The sequence below is a fragment of the Ostrinia nubilalis genome, chromosome 14, assembly GCF_963855985.1.
Source record: "Ostrinia nubilalis chromosome 14, ilOstNubi1.1, whole genome shotgun sequence".
Lineage (NCBI taxonomy): Eukaryota > Metazoa > Arthropoda > Insecta > Lepidoptera > Crambidae > Ostrinia > Ostrinia nubilalis.
In genome coordinates, this window is record NC_087101.1 from 10507538 (window position 1) to 10523342 (window position 15805).

Consider the following 15805-nt stretch of genomic DNA (forward strand, 5'->3'; position numbering starts at 1 on the left):
CCGAAAGGCTGAGGTATTGGTTTAGTCAGAAAGCTCGTTGCTGAAGGGGAACGCCCTAAAATGAAAGCTTCTGATTAGAGTGAAATGCAAACATCCTCTCTACTTACTCCCATAGTAGAGCGAGATTACGACAAAGTCCACTTGCTCGATGGACAGACGACTTCAAGATAGCAGTTGATGGATGATGGGGATATCGTGTTTTGCTGAAATGATGATGATGATAAGACTTGGTGGTCCACTCGAGTTCTACTGCGGATAATAATCAGCAAGGTTATGGAGACTTAACATGAAAAAAAACAAAAAAACTACTCGTATTTGCAAGAGAAACTTACGGAGCAATTTAAAAAAAAAGATACTTATGGCAATTTATTTGCTAAGCTAGGTCATCAGTTAAGTTTCTTCATTAGGCGTTCAATTTTCTTAATTAATTATAGCAATATTATTTTAGCATTTTTTTGGGGATAAGTACCAAAACGAAGTCTGTTTTCCGAATCAAGACTGAACGATTTTCCCCTTCCAACAAAAGGAACTACTTAAAACGCGCGTAGTTTCTCTGGATCTTTTATTGAAACGTCCTCAAGGTAGGTCAGCCAACAGGTATGCCGTTTGAAACATTGTAACACGTACCAATTTAAGACCAGCATAATGAGTCATATAAATGCCACACATTTTTCCTAAAAGAACATCTCAAGCGATATTTTCCTCGAAAAAATTAGCTTAAAAGCGATAGGGTAACACTTCTAAGAGGAACCACTTCTAAGAGCCGATTAAATAATTAGTTTGACCATATAAATATTCTTATCGGACCCTGTGCAAACTATTGAAAACACCAATGAAGATAAAATCAATGTTTCAGAGTATTTTTCGAATTCGCTAATCAGGTATATTAATTAATGCTGTAGTAATTAAATGTTTACATTTGATAGTGTATCGCCCAGAGGCCAGAGGTCCGCAGCATATAAAGTGGACAGTTTTCGTTTGCATTTATAAAGGAACATTACGTGTATAGCGGCCAGACAATGCCGGTCTCCATTAGATAAATGGTGTGACAAGTAGTTGATTCAGTGTAGGCACAAATTGAGCTGGACGCAGTGGTGATCGTATTTTGGTGGAGTACATTTGTGTTTTGAAGTGTTTTTGTAACGTGAAGATGTATTGCGACTGGCCTGTGCTTCAGAGGTGCTGCTTCTGCATGCCCTTACGAAGGGGAGTCCTGGTGGTTGCATATTTAAATGTCGTAAGTGCGAACTTCCTTATTGCAGTTGTAGTATCCTAAACATTGTGTTGTAGTATTTACTTGTCACAAAAAAGTGTTACATAATTACAGTATCACATAGATGATTCTACTTTTAAGAATGCAGTTCTTTAATTGTGTTTAACAAGAATATTCATTTACCTATGTGTACCTAGCTAGGCTTTCATTAAATTAGACCTACGTCTTAAAAGTTATTTATTTATTTATCCAATACTTAATTAATAATCCTCATAATCATAATCATTTATAATTGCAATTAAACATGGTATTTAAAGATGTTAGGTACAGACAGTGAGAACGATGTTTAAGTAGCTAAGATTTATTAGCATGCAAAAATTAACTCAGAAACACCACAATAATTTTGCGATGATTCTAATAACGTCTCACTCCTAACGTCTATGATTGAAGGGGTTATTAGTAAAACGCAGAGTTCCTTTTCTTGTTTTCATTACTTTGTTTATTGGTCAACGCCATGTGGCATTTAACATGTTAAATGCGAGTAGGTATACCGTATCGTAATAGTCAATCATGTTTTACTATTCAATGGAGTTACCATGGTAGGATTGCCTGAAATCCAGATTTTTATGATTTTTACTGAAGTAGGTAACTAATTACAATAAGAAGTGAATACGTTGCATCTGTATAAAACTACTGTGTAAGGTAAATAAACCTTACCTTACCAAAATCCCTCGATCCTTTTTTTACCCGACTGCGCTAGAAGGAGGGTTATGTTTTTGTTTGTTTATTAATAAAACTCAAACGTAGGTAACTACCACCTAATGACTACCTATTCCGTTACAGTGACGATGTTTCTTGATAGCATTAAGTGAACTTGACATTGTAACTAAAGCTGCAATAACAAGTTAAATGTAGATAAATGAATACAGGTACTCAATATAGTTATAGTTACCTCAAATATTTATTGATTTTATCATTTGCCGAAAGTTTCCAAAAATTTTACTCTTATCGGTGTTGCCACCTCGGATCTTATTAAAAGCGCTGATTAAAAGCAAAATTCTACCAGATTCCATTTTGGACCTAAAATAACCATAAAACAACAACTATTGAATGCCGGATTAGACTACTTGATACCGAGCGACGACGGATATCGAACCCGCGTTCCTCGGATCACGAGTCGGCCAGTCCGACACCTTGACCATACGCCTATCGTCGCTTTACATTATCTTTAAAATGTTTGTTCCAGCTGTTCTGCGGGTTCATGGTGGGTGTATACAGCTACGCCGTGCACATCAGCCTGGGGACAGACCTGGTGTACCACGGCACCAACGTCGGGCTGCCGGCGGAGCTGTGCATCTTCATCTACCTGCTAGAGCTAGGATTCAATGCGCTCCTCATATACGGCGCTCATATGGTTGGTATTTTTTTAACAAAAGACAGCATAATATGGAAAGTAGTCCAAGAATTAAATGCAATACTGTTGTGGTATTAATGGATACCTTAACTACACCCAGGTATGAAAGGGAGCCAACGGTATCGCTATTGGTTCTTGGGCCATTTCCGCCCAATCTCTTCAATAAATCATTAGTAAGTTTTGCTACCATCTGGCAATTTGGGATTCGTTGGGGGAGGTCTATTTTCAGCAGTGGTCGTCCTGTGGCTAAATGGTGATGATAATGATGAAGCTTAGCCTTCCCTAGTCGACTGGCCAGGTCATCTTCCCCTACCAGTCTAGCCAACGGTTAAGGTTGTAGGCCAAACCCGGCATAAAAAAATTAGAGAGGGTCGTCCTCCTACAGGGGAAACTAAATTACTTTTAATGATGATGAGGAACTTTGCAAATTGTAACAGACTGTACCCGAAAACAGAACAATCTTTGAAAATATGTAATCATACAAAATACAACTTTGCCTATGAGTGGCACACCTAAAATACCTACTTTACCTACATGTAATGAACATTGATGCTATAATAACTTTACTATAATATTGTTTTCAGAAAATAAAATATACTCGGAGTACTTTGAAAAATATGTTTTTTCCTCGGCATATGCTGACCTTTAATCATAATAATAATATACATTACAGCAGATATGTGCAGTCACAAGTGATAGAAAACGGGAAATGCCACTGATAATAAACGTCATTCAAACTGCAATAGTGCATTATCTTGGTTTATCGTAACAGGGTCACGGGCTACTTTAAATAGCCTACGTCCAATGCGATACTTAGAAAATAAAGAGTTCAAAGAATCATTATCTTTTTTGAACACTAAAGAGGGTAAAAAAGTTTAAAAACATGTTTTCCTCAAGACAATATCCAATAACTAAAGTACCAAGTTGCTATTCCTAGAAATTGTAATTTGAACGTAGGTTTATCAAGTTCTAGGATGATCTGGTCATGCTCAATCTGGCTAAACTGAATTTAATGAAGTTGGTGTACATATTAATTATCTACTCGTTATGTGTAGCTTTGTAGGTAAAAAACAAATGTTTATTATTACATTTTCGCAGCATCTTTGAAGTAAAAGAAAATCTCTTATGGACCCCCTTTCATTATCTCTCTGAAGTATTAAGTTGACCTTTCCTACAAATCCTTAAGAGTTTTAAAATCCATAAAGCTTATGACTGCTCCCATCTTTCGTTCCCTACTCCTGTGTAGCCAGGATCTACAGCTTGACCGCCAATAAAAACCCTATCTTTCCTTTTCTCCCTTATCCTCTCCTATCCTCCCTTACCTCTCGTCATCCATTTTATATAAATTATATGTATGTATTTATGTATATACTTTGTATAAATATATATTATAATATTTTATGTATTATATTGTGTACATTTTTGTAGCTTTTTAGCACCGCCTACTAAATATCTCTGTTTTGCTCAAGGTCAGCTGGTAGAGAATGACGTATGGCATTAAGCTCGCCTTTTTGTACAGAACATTGTTGTGTGTGCAATAAAGTCTTTAAATAAAAAAGCTTTTTAACATAATACTTAATGTTTCTTTTACAGAGAATAAAAAAATATGTGCGAATCTATTACTACTTCGCCCTCTGCACCACTCTAACGACCGTCGTCCTGGGCTTATTCGAGTTGACGGCCATAAAGCACATGTTCGTGGTGGTGGAGCTGGTCCTGTTAATGTTCGCTGGATTATGTAAGTCGGTCATTCTCACGATCAGGCGTTCTCAGCCTAATTACCATATCATTTTTGAAATTTGGCTTAGTTGACTTAAATGCATTTAAATATAAAACACATGAAAAGTACGAATTTGAAAATAGTAAAGGCGTCAAATTATTCAAAGCGGTTTTCGCGTAAATGAGATCCAAAAATTTTATGGTCACGGTAATTAGATAAGGCTAATACTTAATCTAACGGTAATTAGAAAAGATATGTAAAATAGCAAAAAAAACAACATCTTGCATTGATAAATTTGTACACAAATATATGTACATATAGCGTCATAAAAAACGCTGTAGGTACACTTAATAACCCTTTGCAAAAAGAAAAACATTAATTTCTTTTATTTATTGTATCAAGATATTTTCAGTATACTGCAAGAATCGAGGCTATAGCAGGATATTAGTTTCAACAAGAAGGGGCTACGGGTCACATTTCAAATGAGAGCATTTAGCTGAATCAGAATCTTAATCATCATTTATTTGATTGAAATGTGGTACAAACGATTTAACGTACAGATAATGGATCAGGAGGTCTCACAAATTAGACTTTTCGGATATGCATATATCGAAAAAGTAATTAATGATATAAGTGATTTTTCCTCTTTTTAATCTATCTGCGATCAGCTATCACCCATTATCAGATTAAATTGAATTTGTAATAATGACAGTTCCAGCTCTGCGTATCCCATGATTTGTCACCTCGATTCTTTTACAATAAGTTTTCAGATTGATGCTATTCGCTTTCTCCGGAGCCTGAATGCAGAATTCTCAGAATTTAGAAGGGATGTAGCAACTACACCCTCTTTGACGTTTGATATCACTTCAGTGGACTTTGTAAACCAAGGTGCACAGCTCAAGATTTTTAATACTTCATTTTGAAAACGTTAAAGTATTTCTACATTTGCGAGGCTGGGTCGATGCCATATGTCTACATGGGTCTTAGGATGCATTTGTATATAGTTTGTTCTCCAAGCTTCTTCTGCCCAGTATCCAGTTTTTTCTATGCATAACAAAGCAGTTAGGATGCAGTCTAGGATAGTACAAAGTGCCTATACACTCTTGTCTTGAAAAGTCCCATTATCTGTTGATTTTTTCCCTTTTGTTCTTAATGTGATCACGCCAGGTAAGTGTTACTGTTGGACAATCTCATCTTCTTAGGGCAAAGGTAATATGGATAGATTTTAATGGTATTATATTAGAATTAATTAATGATTTAACATGTAAAATAATAACATTAAAAATAAGTATCTGGTACGAGACATGTTTCACGCAGGGGTGACATCTCCTGACCATCAACTGAGCAACTGAAGCTGAACATTAGCCATGAAATCGAATCTATATCGAGGTTACTCTAACGAAAGCTTTTCAAAATTTTGATGTCAGATTGGAAGAAAAGTCCGTAAAGTTGTTATGCAAAAGTCTAGGTATATTTCGTATTTTATCATCATACTTATTCAATCGTGAGCGTAATTTGTAGGTAATAATTTCATACAACGGTGATTATAAATATATGGTAATTAGTACATGGAAATTATAAAACGACAGTTTTTCTTCAAAATTTCCAAAATCTGCAGCGTATGCAAATACTGTCTTACTACAACGTATGAAGGCCAAAGTACTGATTCTATTTAAATTAACAACGTGGAACTACCTTCAAAAATCGAGTATAAAAATAAGGACATGGTAAATAGAAAAATTGAAAACCAAAAACATGGTAATTATACTCTTACGCAATTCATCGACGGTACGCCAACGCAATAGACGTCTACTTGCTAACAGGTCTTAGAACTAACTAAGGGCTCGCGCCGCGCGCGTAAATGATGTGTCAAATATTATTATTTAGGCTTGTGTGCCCAAAAACAGAAAACGTCACGGGAATTAGGACTTTCGCTCGGACAAGCAGTTTTTTAATTCTAATTATTTACAGAATGGCTCTATTGAATAGATATTTTGCTATGCATAAGACAATCTTTTGTACTCTTTAAAATGTTGAATGGAGGGAACCAAATCTATACGACATAAAAATTACAGCCAACTTTTAACATTAAGTCGGTGTGCGGACGCGTAACGGTAATTAGAGAACAGAGGTTCATGAAATTAATTAAGTCACAAATACTTAAAATAGAGGCCTATGATTTAATGCACAACTGGATAGGGTTGTTAAGTAACATATAAAAATACTTGCATGTCTCTAATCTGTCATTTTTAACGATTTAACAGCCCGGACACGCAAAAACTAGCTCATCTGAGAATGGCCGAAGTATTTAATACTTCTTTAACTTGCTTGTACACACTTGACTTAAGGTCCTATGTCCCCTGAATGGGACAGAGGGCGTCCACAACAGTCCTCCATCGCGTTCGGTCTTGCGCTTCGCGTTTGATCTCGCTCCAAGTCATGCCGATTTTCTTCGCCTCGTCTGCTATAGTGCTCCGCCACTTAGTGACTCTACTATTTTTTCCCTTCAACCAAGGAGGATTCCTGGACGAATCCTCCAAGGAGTTCCACAACGACCGACTGCGATGTTTGCGCGCAAAGCAGCTAGATAATATAAAAACCAGTAGATAACTCTTTTCCATAACTTGAAGAGTCTTGCAGCTCCATTATTATGTGGCAGAGTTTAATACTTTTTCTAAGCTCTTATGTATACCCAAACCATTACCGTAATACAACTTGAATTTCAACTTCTTTTCAGGCATACAAATCTACATGCTGGTCCTCGTGTGGAATTTACTTCAGAAGCTGGAGGACGACGGTCCCAACATATACGAGAACCAGCTGCACCAGATCATCAACGGTCAGGTCAAAGTTGAGGCCAATGGGGTCTACAACCCCAGCACTACAATACCACACGGTGTTGTCGAAGTGTAAAAGTCTAATACTTAAATTACATTTAGTCATAAGGCAGCAGTGTCAGCGAAAATCCGCTAAAAGCAATGGAAATCTTGCAAAAAATTTACTAAAATCAATAATTGAATGTGCGGATTTCTTCCCTAGAGATTCAGTACTAATTATCTTTGAATGAACAATGAAATAATTTTGAACAAAATTTATGAATTTGAATTTTTCATATTCAGAATATTGAACATTATTGTGAAACTTTTAATAGAATTCATAACAGGACGAACGCGAACGGTTCCTATGTTCTTAGATATTACACGTCATGTTATGATAAAATCTAACAAATTGGCCTTAATACAAATAATCATCCTCTGTCATGTGGTTTGTAACCACTGACGTCACTATATTCGTAGTAGGTAAGCAAAGTAGTGTCAGATATAACGAGCCCGACTTTTTAAATTGAATTTTATTTACCTTCGTCAAATTGCTGCACCTGTATTAAGGTTGTAAAGAGCATTGTAAAAATGTAAATAGGTACCTAAACATTTTAGGTAGCTCTTAGAAATTTAATTTATGTGTGATATTGAGATATTAAATAGTAGTTATGATTAATTATAAGGACATTGAGTACATTTAAGACTAAATTAAAATAAGTGATTCAAATTAAGAGAGTCTTATTTTATAGTGCTTGTATGAGTACCTAGTAATACCTTCACCTAGTAGTACCTACACGATGAAATTACTTATTGGTAAGTATTTTATTCCTCAATTCTGAAATATCAAGTAGGTACCAATATTCCAAATATTCTTAGTTTAACTTTAGTCTAGTCTGATCCAGACAAAAATGGACCAGGAACCATGTATGTATGACATATGACATGGCGATTTTTATTATGGTATCGTTTTAAATCGAATATCTGCTCTGGAGACACGTAAGTTGAAGATTTTAAAGCAATTACATAATTGTTATGTTATTGTTTTAATGTGGGTAATTAATACGCAAATAAGTCTGTAAAATAACCAAAAAAATACTAAGTTCAACAAGTAGTGCAGTGCCGTAACTAGACGGTGCGAGGGGTGTTCATTGTTCAGATATAAGGCGCCAATCGTGGAGGGCGAATAAAAGACCTGACTGGCTGAAGCCAAGGGTTGGAGAAGTTTGCACCGGGCATAAGAGTCAACACAGACTTTTTAATTAGTACTACTTAATTATTTAATACTTTGTTGTAGTAGATAAGGATCTACTATCGGCCGACAAAAAGTCTGTAGTCTTCTAGGACTCTAAAGGCTAGTGTACGGCACTGGTCGCGCTGCTACATCATTTTTATCACGGCTCTGCGGCACTAGTGACGTTGTTTAGGTCCAGGGAGCAGCTGGCCTCGGCTGCGGTGTTCACGAACTGGAAGTTGGAGTTGTTGGACAGTTTCCGGAGCTCGCTCTTCACCAGCAAAGACAGGTACAGTTGTACCACTGGAACAAATACACGAATGGTCATTTTTCACACGCTTGTCACCACATATCACAGAAACTAAAGGGAGACATGACATGGGAACGGAGCCAATGTAGCAGTAATATGCCCAAAAACAGAAAACACATTGCTCGTGACAGCAATGAAGACAGCAGCGACTTCATAATAAACAGTTTACATTGCTTGCGTAGTACTAAAGATTATTTGAACGTTGAGTACTATTACCGCAGTGGATAATGAGCACATAAAATATTTGTGTAAGAATTTCTAATGCGACACTGAGTTTCGAACTTAGCGCATTAGTTGGCATCTCTCTATATCTCTATGCTTGTTACCAACCAGTCATACCGAAACGTAACACTGTTACTCGTTGGGAAAAAATCCTATCATCTCACACCGTTACTCGTTTGGACATTTGTTTAATCTTTCCAACCGGTCATACTGTACCAGAAAATATCAACTGTCTGAAGGACAGTAAGCTTTAGATTAAGTAATCTAATGGTGCAACTTAGACTAAGTACCTAGGCTGAGAGTTGCACCATCTTACTTTAACTTTAACGAACGTCAAAAATCTGTCAAATTCCATACTAACTTCACCGGTCATTGTCATAGTTGCCATTTAAAGTAAGTTGGTGCAACTCAGCCTTAGGGTTGATTTTTCAATCGCTGGATAAAATAATTGGTAAGTATTTATACTTACAGATTAAAGGAACTGCCGTGTATAACGAGTCAAGAGTCGTCCAGAGGAATATGTACGCTGGCAAATTCCTAAAGGTGTAGAAATACACCCCTAACACGATCATGTAGCCAATAAAAAAAATACCTAGAGACACTAAGCTGTAGTAGTAATACATTCTGAAAAGTTGCGGGTGTTTCTGAAAACAAAAGTTACAAAAGTGGGTATTAAATGATCGTTTTCCAATGAAAAAATGGTTCCGGAGTAGGTAGGTAAATAATATACTTACGCCCGTATTCACAAACATTATTATGAGGTCTTACAGTGCGCGTGGACGCACAGGGTGACACACGAACCAAACACAGAGCTCTATTCAACGCTGTGCGTTAGATTTGCATCGTTTGTGAATACGGGTGTAACTTAATTTTAAAAGAGGCTATTCTAAAAATGTATTTTTAATGTATTAAAAATAAATTAAAAATCTTACCATATGCCCAGCCACAATGAACCCTATGGTAAACATGATGTCAATCACCACAAAGCAAACAAGAAGAATCATTACTGTAGGGACTCTGAAGTATGAGTGACTCATCATTCGTATTAGATCTTCGATGAGAATGTAGCCAAACACTGAAAGGGCGGCCTGAAATTGTAATAAATGTTTAGTTACACAATTTGGTTAAATCTATTCACTAATTTTGTAGATCATCTCAAATTAGAGGTTAGAGTTAAGTTAAAGAGGATAGCCAGTTCCTCCGTGGTTGAGGATTCCGGGTGAAGCTCACTTCCACCTTCGGCCTGATCATCACTTACCATCAGGTGAGATACAGTCCAAGAGCTTCCTCGTTGTGAAAAAAATATTCATAATCTCTCAGTATCAATTTTCTCAGCTAGCACAAGGTCTATAGTTATATTGACGCTTAGCTTCGAAGTCCAATTCAAATTCAATTTTAAATATTTATTCCTCTATTTGTTTCTTTGTTGTTACGGTAGTATGGCCACAAAATAATACCTAGTAGGTAGGTAATAATAATAATTATTGGCTTTCGCGTATCTAATAAAACGTGGCAATAATCGCCTAACCGCAGAATCATCTTTTCCTTCATTTGCCCCAAAACACTCTTAGGAGGATTTCATCATCATCATTTATTTCATCCACAAGACGTCCACTTGCTGAACAAAGGCCTCCTCCAATGATTTCTTTATAATGTAGACCTGTTGATGGCGGCCTGCATCCAACGCCCTTCCCGCTACCTTTATGAGGTCGTCTCACGCTGCACATTAGCCTTAGGGAGGACTTAAATGCATCCAAAATCTTCATGATCCCAGTAGCCTAAGACTACTAAGTAGGTAGGTATATGTTATTAGTGCTAGTTTGGTATTATTGTTAGTATATGTTTGTAATACCGCCCCTTTCTAACTGACTCCTTGTAATCTGACTATGCGATAAGGATTTAATCTCACTTTGGCTTATTTCTTGTTTAACATGTTGATAATGTTTTTGATGCTAAATCTGACTTACCCCGCCTTTACATTGTAAGTTCCTTCTGTCTCTACGTAAGTACCTATGTAAGTAACTTACGGCTGTAGCTACTTACAAATGTTTACATTCGCAAATATCATCATCATCATCATCATTTCACCCACAGGACGTCCGTCCACTGCTGGACATAGGCCTCCCCCAATGACTTCCACATCGCACAGTTGGTAGCAGCCTGCATCCAGCGCCTTCCTGCTACCTTTATCAGGTCGTCGGTCCACCTTGTGGGTGGATGTCTCTCTCTCTCTCTCACTCTTTTGCAAATGTACCTATCGTAAGTTAATTACGTAAGTAAAACCTAAAGGCGGCCTTAAAATAGAGAAAACTCACCATTTTGATATACCCCCAAACTAATAATCCGGGTCTTAGTGGTAGACAGAAACAGCACCTGTTGAATTCTGGCACTTCCACACGAGGTCTCCATGGTATTCTAAACATTATAAACAACAAAAAATCTGAAAAGGTCTGCTATGACTGTTGGCTGATTAAATAATGAACAACTATTAAAATATTTCCATATGCAATGTCTGTTGTCCGCAGATAATATTAATGACAAAACATTATCCATATTGGGTTATGAGTTATGTAGGATGTAGTTACATCATATCATCTTCTATTGTACATTAGGATGGGCTGGTATTGCAAAATATCAAATTTCCGTATCTAACTGATATGAAATATTGTAGTAGTAAGTAAACTATAAACTGTATGAGTTTATATGTTAAAAAAAATACACAAAATGAAATCTAATCTAACTTTTGTTATAATCTTCGATAAAGTCGGACATAGTTTCGACATCGGAACATGTTCTTATCTATCAGGCTTTTTCTTTAGGGTTTGCGTGCACTCTAGTGGGGTAAATTTGATTTAGCAATCTCTGCCCGTAGAATAGCACCGACTCATTGTCATGACTTACTTACTTGACTTAAGGTCCTATGTCCCCTAGATGGGGCAGAGGGCGTCTACAACAGTCCTCCATCGCGTTCGGTCTTGAGCTTCGCGTTTGATCTCGCTCCAAGTCTTGCCGATCTTCTTCGCCTCGTCTGTCACAGTGCGCCGCCAAGTTTGCTTGGGGTGACCACGTTTGCTCTCTTTGTCATAATGGACCTAATACTGTTTCTTTTTTTATTATGTAAAATTGCTTGCTTGAGCCAAGTTAGACGCCTGGCGACGATAGGTAGGTACTATATTGTGGTTAGGTATAAGAAGAAAAATACCGATAGTTGAAAACACTTGTTTCTCTTTATTACATAATAAAACAGCACATAAGCTCGTGTCCAGGTGGAGGACTCTCAGACACAGGGACAAAAGGGCAGGGGAGATCAGCTCTCTCGCGCCATAACCTGCATCTCTCTCTCTTTTGAATAGACTTCGGACGCAGGTTGGCCGTAGTAAGGACAATTTGGTCAGGTGGGGATTCTTGGATGGCTTGAACATGGAGTGCAGGTGCGGTTTTGTTCCCAAGTCGATGAAGCACCTGACGTCGTGCCCTCTAGGATGCCCTCGAGGATTTGATGAGTGCTGCTGACAACGCCGCTCTTGTGGCGGAGTTTTGGGATGACACTTTGTAAGTTTGTTGTCGACACGAAAAGAAAAAGAAGAAGAAACACATAAGCTGCAATAAACATACCTCTGCCTTTACATTAACAGTAACTTACACGAGATTAACTTCTAAGGAACTACGCTACAAGGCTACGTTGACATAAACTGAATTAAAAAATCTCGAAACGAAACAGTTATTTATTTAGACTAATTTAAATAACTTTAAAACAAATGTAACATAAACTAATAAAAACAATAGTTGCCATTTTGAACCCGGATCAAATGTTAAATTTTCTTCAGGCTCTGAAAATTCCTCGAACTAAAAATAAAACTCATTTGTTTTCAGATAACAGTCTATAGTTTAGTTAACAATTTGACCTTAGAGACTATGGGGTTAGTTACAATGACTTTAAAAATATGTTAGGTACTAATAAAATATAGTATGGGTTTAACAAAATGTATCTGTGAGAACGAAGAAAACAGTCCATTATATGAAAAAAAATCTATATTCTAATAATTATGTACTTATGCAGGTCATTAACGCCCGTAGTCACAAACATAACTACAACTATGAGGACTCACAGTGCGCGTGGACGCACAGGGTGACACAGGAACCAATCACATAGCTCTATACTCAACGCTGTGCGTTCGATTTGCTGCTTCACTTATGTGTGTGTTTGTGAATACGGGCGTTAGTTTCCACTGCAACGTCGCGCAGTATAAATAAACCAGAAGAAAATGAAGGATTTGACCTAGACCCCCACTGGCAGTGGAGTCTAAATGAACTGCTGATGCTGATGATTCTAATAGACTTCTTTAGAAGTAGTAGAGTGATGATCCTCGTCCTCAAGGCACATGGGGCTGTTGCCATCGTTCACCTTGTTTACGAACTGAATGCTGGCCCTGTCAAGCTTGAGCAGCTCGCTTCTCACCAGCAGAGTGACGTAACCATGCAGTGCTGGAATAAAATTGAGAAATTCTTCTGATTTAGAAGTGTCTCTATATTTTTAAAATAACTTGAAAAAATCGCTGAACGCCCCAAAAACAATTAATAATTGTCTCTATCTCTACACATCGCCAGCACATCAGACTAACATTTTAATAACCTATCCTAATGATTAAATCATTATAAAAAGTATAAGACAAAGTCGCTCCCGCTGTCGGTCTTTCTAAACGACGCAATTGATTTTAAAGCAGTTTTCAGCAATCGTTGTTAAAAATTTTTAGCGATTAGAGTCGCTTCTCAAACTAAAAATTATTTAAAATTTAGTTTTCAGCAATAAATAGAGTGATTCAAGTTTATTACAATGTAACTACTCGTACGAATTAGTGATATTGTAAATGCGAAAGTTAGTGAGGATTAGTATACCTAAATGGAATGAACGACTTTAGATGAAGAGAACTAGATATAGTTTAACATCGGTTGAATGTTTCGACTGCGGTACATATACATATTCGGAGAAGTTATTAGGTATTCGATTGAATATACATACGGTCCATCTTTAAGTAGCACAAGGAGGACAAACGACATCGTAAAGGGAAGGCGCTCGACGCAGTCCTCTACCAACCGGGCAACATGGAAAGCATTGGGGGAGGCCTATGTACAGCAGTAGACGTCCTATGGCTGAGATGATGATGATGATGAACTTACCGATCATAGGGATAGCTCCCAATAGAAAATACGACAAGTAATACACCAAGTAAGTGACATCTCCACCTCGGTCTCGGCCAGTCTCGATCTCAATGATGTCATCTATTGTATTTGCAAGAAACACAACTATAAATATAACTAGAAAGCATACGCTGTACTTGTAATATAATTTAAACAGTAAGCGATGTTTCTGTAAAAAAAGAGACATTAATTTATACAGGATGTCACAAGAAGAGCTTGCCAAACTGTAGGAGATGATAGACTAATGGATAATACTATCTATTATGTATTACATCTGTATGTATCTGATTTTTATTTTAGGGCAAGGACTGTATTACACGGACCTACACCTCAAATTATAAAACCCGTTGTTTTCTTTACATAATTTGTACTATTTTAACATTGTGTTTTTCTTAAACAACTGAACTTACCATATGCCCGGCCAGTATAAAAACTGCAGTCCAAATTAGATCAATTATAGTAACTGCTGTAGTTATGACCCACATCGGTGCAATTTTCTCCCTATAAGATTGTTCTAGAAACTGTTCGAATATGAGAACTGAAAGTAAAACCTGAAATGTCAAATTCATGAAGTATTTGATTACTTTCTTACGTCGCTTTACACCTGGTTAGACGGCTGGTAGAGCCATTAGACTCGTAGACAGTAGACCAATTCGGGATAACATTTCAGCTGGTATACTCAAAAGTGGCGTAAAAAACTCAATATCGTTTTCAGCCGTTTGTTTATTATTTTGAGACAGTAATGTTACATGATATTAGGGCTATCATAGGTACCCATTTAAAAATACAAGTTCAGCAGCCACCTATTGTTTTTGATTATTTACACCCCAAACCAGCTCGTTACTCCACTGAACCCATAAAAGTTAATTAAAAACTACTTATTACTTTAATTATAAGCCACAGAGAACTCTACATCATTTTAATAGTAATTAATAGATTTTTATCTTTATTCACTTACCGTTTTCAAGTAGCCCCATGCGATCAATCCGTGTCTCAGAGGTAGACAAAAACAACACCTTGTGAACTCAGTCACGTCAGTGCGTGGGCTCCACAACCCCCTAAACATGATTGCAATATGAAATACGCTGTGACTCGATTCCTCAACCAGTTGATCCAAGTGCCAATGATTCAATACAGCAACATGTGAAATTGAATCTGCGCGCGGAATTGATAACAAAAAATGTGTAATAAACAGCTAATTTTCATGACAAAATACTGCGATTTCATGTACTCATGTAGGTTACTCAATAAAGGTCATTGAGTTATTTGGGTTAAGTTATTTTTATTTCTTTTTATCCACAACGAGGAAGCTCTTGGTCTGTATCTCACTTGATGGTAAGTGATGATCAGGCCGAAGGTGGAAGCGAGTTTCACCCGGAATCCTCAAACACGGAGGAACTGACCATCTTACCTCTAACTGCCGGAACACAAAAAATCTGTTAACATTGTTGTTATGGCGACAGACTTAGGTAAGATGGTGGTAGCTAGCCAGGCGGACTTAGAACAAGCCCTATCACCAACCAAACCGAACAGAAAAATCTGTCCCCACTGGGAATCGAAACCGGGACCTCTGCGTCTGAAGCAGGTGGTCTTACCAGTAGACCACAGAGGCGGTTAAAAGGCGGTCGGTTTGTAGAGCAAAAATGGGAAGACATCTTTAATCTTTAGATCATTTAA

At 37.2% G+C, this 15805-nt stretch overlaps 3 protein-coding genes across 3 annotated transcripts; 1 reads left to right on the plus strand and 2 right to left on the minus strand.

Annotated features, from left to right (window-relative positions):
• The first annotated feature begins 971 nt into the window (after positions 1-971).
• LOC135077867 (uncharacterized) lies at positions 972-7893 on the plus strand. Its single transcript, XM_063972408.1, has 4 exons — positions 972-1237; positions 2460-2627; positions 4221-4365; positions 7085-7893. Exons 1-4 carry the CDS (start codon positions 1151-1153, stop codon positions 7258-7260), a joined length of 576 nt encoding a protein of 191 aa, XP_063828478.1. The 5' UTR covers positions 972-1150; the 3' UTR covers positions 7261-7893.
• Positions 7894-8226: 333 nt separating this feature from the next.
• On the minus strand, positions 8227-11463 carry LOC135077869 (uncharacterized). Its single transcript, XM_063972409.1, has 4 exons — positions 11245-11463; positions 9862-10017; positions 9399-9573; positions 8227-8700 (listed from the first exon to the last, which is right to left on the minus strand). The coding sequence occupies exons 1-4, from the start codon at positions 11350-11352 to the stop codon at positions 8558-8560; spliced, it is 582 nt and encodes a 193-aa protein (XP_063828479.1). The 5' UTR covers positions 11353-11463; the 3' UTR covers positions 8227-8557.
• Positions 11464-12840: 1377 nt separating this feature from the next.
• Positions 12841-15240, minus strand: LOC135077870 (uncharacterized). The gene is made up of 4 exons (XM_063972410.1): positions 15087-15240; positions 14539-14679; positions 14108-14297; positions 12841-13414 (listed from the first exon to the last, which is right to left on the minus strand). Exons 1-4 carry the CDS (start codon positions 15192-15194, stop codon positions 13260-13262), a joined length of 594 nt encoding a protein of 197 aa, XP_063828480.1. The 5' UTR covers positions 15195-15240; the 3' UTR covers positions 12841-13259.
• Between the last annotated feature and the right edge of the window lie 565 nt (positions 15241-15805).